Source organism: Cibotium barometz, chromosome 24 (assembly GCF_041138505.1).
Source record: "Cibotium barometz isolate CiBa-2024 chromosome 24, ASM4113850v1, whole genome shotgun sequence".
Taxonomy (NCBI): Eukaryota; Viridiplantae; Streptophyta; class Polypodiopsida; order Cyatheales; family Cibotiaceae; genus Cibotium; species Cibotium barometz.
In genome coordinates, this window is record NC_141069.1 from 39,081,990 (window position 1) to 39,086,077 (window position 4,088).

General features: G+C 39.2%; 1 protein-coding gene across 1 annotated transcript; it reads left to right on the forward strand.

The window, feature by feature from the left end:
• The first annotated feature begins 1,688 nt into the window (after positions 1–1,688).
• LOC147625273 (uncharacterized) lies at positions 1,689–3,773 on the forward strand. The gene is made up of 2 exons (XM_086818578.1): positions 1,689–3,132; positions 3,529–3,773. The coding sequence occupies exons 1-2, from the start codon at positions 2,441–2,443 to the stop codon at positions 3,710–3,712; spliced, it is 876 nt and encodes a 291-aa protein (XP_086674704.1). The 5' UTR covers positions 1,689–2,440; the 3' UTR covers positions 3,713–3,773.
• The last annotated feature ends 315 nt before the right edge of the window (positions 3,774–4,088 follow it).

The following is a 4,088-nucleotide window of genomic DNA, read 5'->3' on the forward strand; positions in this document are numbered from 1 at the left end:
ACTCATGGGATTCAAACCAGGATTTAAGAAAAGATGGGTTCACTTTATCCCAAAGCCTGCTCAAGTTTTGGAAAATTTGCATCATCTTGAGAGGAGCAGGAAGAAGGATTTCTCTAAGTTTTCAAAAATAGTAGTAATTGGATAAAATTATGAAGAAAGTGATGGTTCAAAATTGCATTTTTCTCTTCAACCCATAGTGGGAAGGATTCTTGTTAGGTTCACTCAATTTTTTTCACCGAACACTGAATCGAGCTGCTCATGACCCACAAGTAGGACCTGACCGCTCAAACCAACTGGAATAAGCCGATTTGTTGAAATAGTCACGTGTCAACTTTATTATGCAATATCATCTGCTAGTGCGAATAGCAAAGGAGATTTCCAAAAAATGACCACCACCCTTATTGTGCCCTGGGCCTAAAACCTCTCAACATTTTCAAGCCTTCAAGGCTTAGTTTTTGAAGGTAATTTTTAACTTTAGCAATTAGAAATGCACTTACCCCATGTTTTTCCTAGCACTGTAAACCAACCAATATGAATTTGCATTTCAAGTTTAATCATGAAGAAAAAGGGCCGATAAAAATCTAGGGCTATAAAAATCCTTGGCCACTTTCTTCAAATGTAGCTAGTAAAAACACACTATATATTGCATGTTTACTCGTTTATAAGTTACATGTATCTTGTCACCAAGTGATGGGTATGCAAACTTAACTATGACCTTAAATAACTCATCTCATCTCTCTCTCTCTCTCTCTCTCTCTCTCTCTCTCTCTCTCTCTCTCTCTCTCTCTCTCTCTCTCTCTCTCTCTCTCTCTCTCTCTCTCCAACATTACTCGTCACATTTTAGGTCTTTTAGAACATTAAGAAATGTTTAAATTTTTTTAACCTATTAAATTTTTATTGAAGTGCAAAATTATAGTGTCTCTCCCCCAACTTGCTCGTCGTGCACGTTTTAGGACTTTTACGACATTAAGAAATGCTCAATTTTTAACTATGAATGCATACATTAAATTGCAAAATTACAAAAATAGTAGGCTTGAAAATGTCTAATTGAAGGACAAGGTTGAACAACAAAAATCAACCTTGTGTGACACTCCCACCAACCAACCAAAGTAAAGGGAAAATATATGTACAATTGTAAAGTGACTTTTTCTTGGACTATACAAGAACCAAGGATTTTAGTAAACCTTAAATGACCGCAGAAAAAAAAATTTAGAGGATCTCCCTAGAATATTAATGGATGCGTACTTGGCTATGACCTTAAATGTTTCATCTCATTGCCTCCCCCTCTCTCTGAGCAAATTAAAGGGAAAGTTTATTAAATCCTTGATGTTTTTTCTACTAATCTCGAGCACCTCAAACACACTCCTAAACTACTAAGACTTGTTTTGTGTAATCACACAATCACAACTTGTATATTTACAATTGATTTTAATGTGCCCAAAGTTAGTGTAGTCACTAATTTGGAAGAAAAATGTAGGCATTTTTAACATGGTATGAAACCTTTCAACATTTGTATAGAGTGTTTTACCTATTTATGGAAAATTTTCACCTTTGAATAGAGAGGGTGGTAGGTAGTAGGGCGCTATTAAGGAAGGTTGAACTTGCTACTTGGTCTTGACTCTTGATCTTTAGTTTGAGGGGCTATTTTTCTTGTTATTGATATTGATAAGCTAGTGTTACAACACATTTAAACTAGTATTATGGGCAAGCCATGTGCACACATTTAAGCACACCCCTTTCATCATCAGAGTCTTGCAGTATCACTTTTGGCTTCAGTTTTGTACTATGCAAGGTAGCACAACAAGCTCCACATTATAAGGCCATGACTGTGTGTATTCATCAAATCATGTGTTTTTTTCTTGAAGCTTGTACACTTCCACATGATGATAAGTCCATGACTGTGTTATACCATGTCATGCTTTAAGCTTCTACTCTTAGCTTCTTCAAGCACTACAACAAGCTAGCAATAATGTTTCTGTGAAACATAATCAAGTACCTAACCTTCACTGAGTTAGATTTCCATAAGGGTTGTGCTCTCTCTCTCTCTTTCTTCTCTTTTCAGCACTAATCTACCCAATATCCTGTGCTTAGCCTTAACTACAACTATAATACTTCACTGTGGATTACTTATTTCAGGCCAAATAAGGCTTCATGCTCATAGTCTGTACCTAATATTAGGACTTTAATGCTTTACTTCTCCAAAGGCTTTTTGATCAATCTATTAAATAATTAAGCCAAAGAGCCTTTGTCTACACACATTCTTAACTCTATGCAGATGGTATTCTGATCTCCCCGTCACTCTGTACTACGCATCCAATTAGAGACTAGGCAAGGCTGTAATTGGCAGGGTACTGAGAGATGCCCGGATCAGACTGTTTCTGAGCTTTTACATTACTCTTATGCAGCTAGAAAGCAAGATAGGGACCAGCTTGAGAAGGCCATGATCTTACCTCACCAGAATACAAGTATCATGGAGCGTGCAGACGAGCATGAGCAACCATCATCAGATAATTACAGCAGAAGCAGCTTAATACAGGCACACAATTATGAAGGCCTGCTGTCTACAGCTGCTGCTACTACTACGTCTCCTACAGCTGCAGCTGTTGTCGGCCTCTCTGCCTTGAATCTGCCTCAGAGTACATGGAATTATGCGTTTAATACAGTTGGTGGTGACACATGCAAGTATGGAGAGAGTAATTCTAATACAACTCTAAATTACCAATTACAGGAGGGTAATGCTAATCCAGATCTTAATTACCAAGCTTACTCTTCTGCCAGCTATAACTACAAAGGGGCTGGATGTTCAGCCGATAATGCAGCCATTACCGCCGCCCTAGCTCTGTATGGTGATCCTAGCACACTTCACAAGAGTGTGAAAAGGGTGATGTCCGGCGCCAATGCAAGGATAGGGTTGAATTTGGGCGGGCGGACATATTTCTCGGCAGATGATTATGCAGTGAAAAGGCAGAAGGCCTTGGGTCCGGGTCCCTTTTGCCAGGTGGACGATTGCCAAGCGGACCTTAGGTACGCCAAACATTACCACCGCAAGCACAAAGTGTGCGAATTCCATTCCAAGGCCGCTACGGCTATAATATCGGGCCAAACACAACGTTTCTGCCAACAATGCAGCAGGTACTCTTTTGCTTTTTCTATTTCTCTATTTTGTAACATCCATACAAAATGCACCCACTCACCCACTAGGCATGAGTGAGAGAGGGGACACCCATACCCATCCACCCTTGAGTGAGAGAGAAGACACCCATACCCATGCACCCATGAGGAGGCCCTCCCCCGCCGTCCCATGTCATACCTAGCTACAATGAGAGCAGGGGGAGCCAATACGAGTCTCCCGCACGCACCAGATCTCGTTTCATCAGTTTATTATTATAAAGCTGCACCTAGACTTATTGTACATAAAGAAAATGATAGATTTGTACTAATCACAACTAATTCTTCTACTATGAATATGTGATAATTATGACTTTAAATCCTTGGAGAGTGAAGTCTAATGATTTATGTATATCATAGGTTCCACACCCTCTTTGAGTTTGATGATGCAAAAAGAAGCTGCAGAAAGAGGCTTGCAGATCACAACAAACGGAGGAGAAAGCCCCTACCCATAACTAGTAGCATCTCCACTAGTATTCCCACTGTAGTGGAAAACTATGAGAATGATTATAGAAAGCGCAAGCAAATGAGGTTGGCAAGCTAACACCTTCAATGCATGTGTGAGAGTTTACTTTCTATATAAATTTCTATGCAGAGTTGTCTTACTCTTTTTTATTGCATTACTACGTGAAGGTGCCTTATCTATGCACGAGACATTGATCTTATACCAATATAAGCATTGTTTGGGCTTTAAGTCTCTATGTTTGATATGCTTGGATGTGATGGGGTTGTGAAAATGTCTTATATGGAGACAACTAAAATTATCGATTTGTCATTAATGGAGGGTGGAAATCTTTGTCCTTTATATTAGTAGGTCAAATATTCAAAGTGTGAAAGGTATCATGAGGGATAGGTCAAGTATGGAAAGGGGAAGGGAGATGAGTAAGGAAAACAACAAATGTTCTTCACAGAGTGTTACA

Bases quoted from the DNA above. Each gene is read 5' to 3' on its own strand.
- LOC147625273 (XM_086818578.1), top strand. From the start codon at position 2,441: ATGATCTTACCTCACCAGAATACAAGTATCATGGAGCGTGCAGACGAG. The intron at 3,133-3,528 runs GTACTCTTTTGC...TGTATATCATAG, and splicing joins TTCTGCCAACAATGCAGCAG to GTTCCACACCCTCTTTGAGT.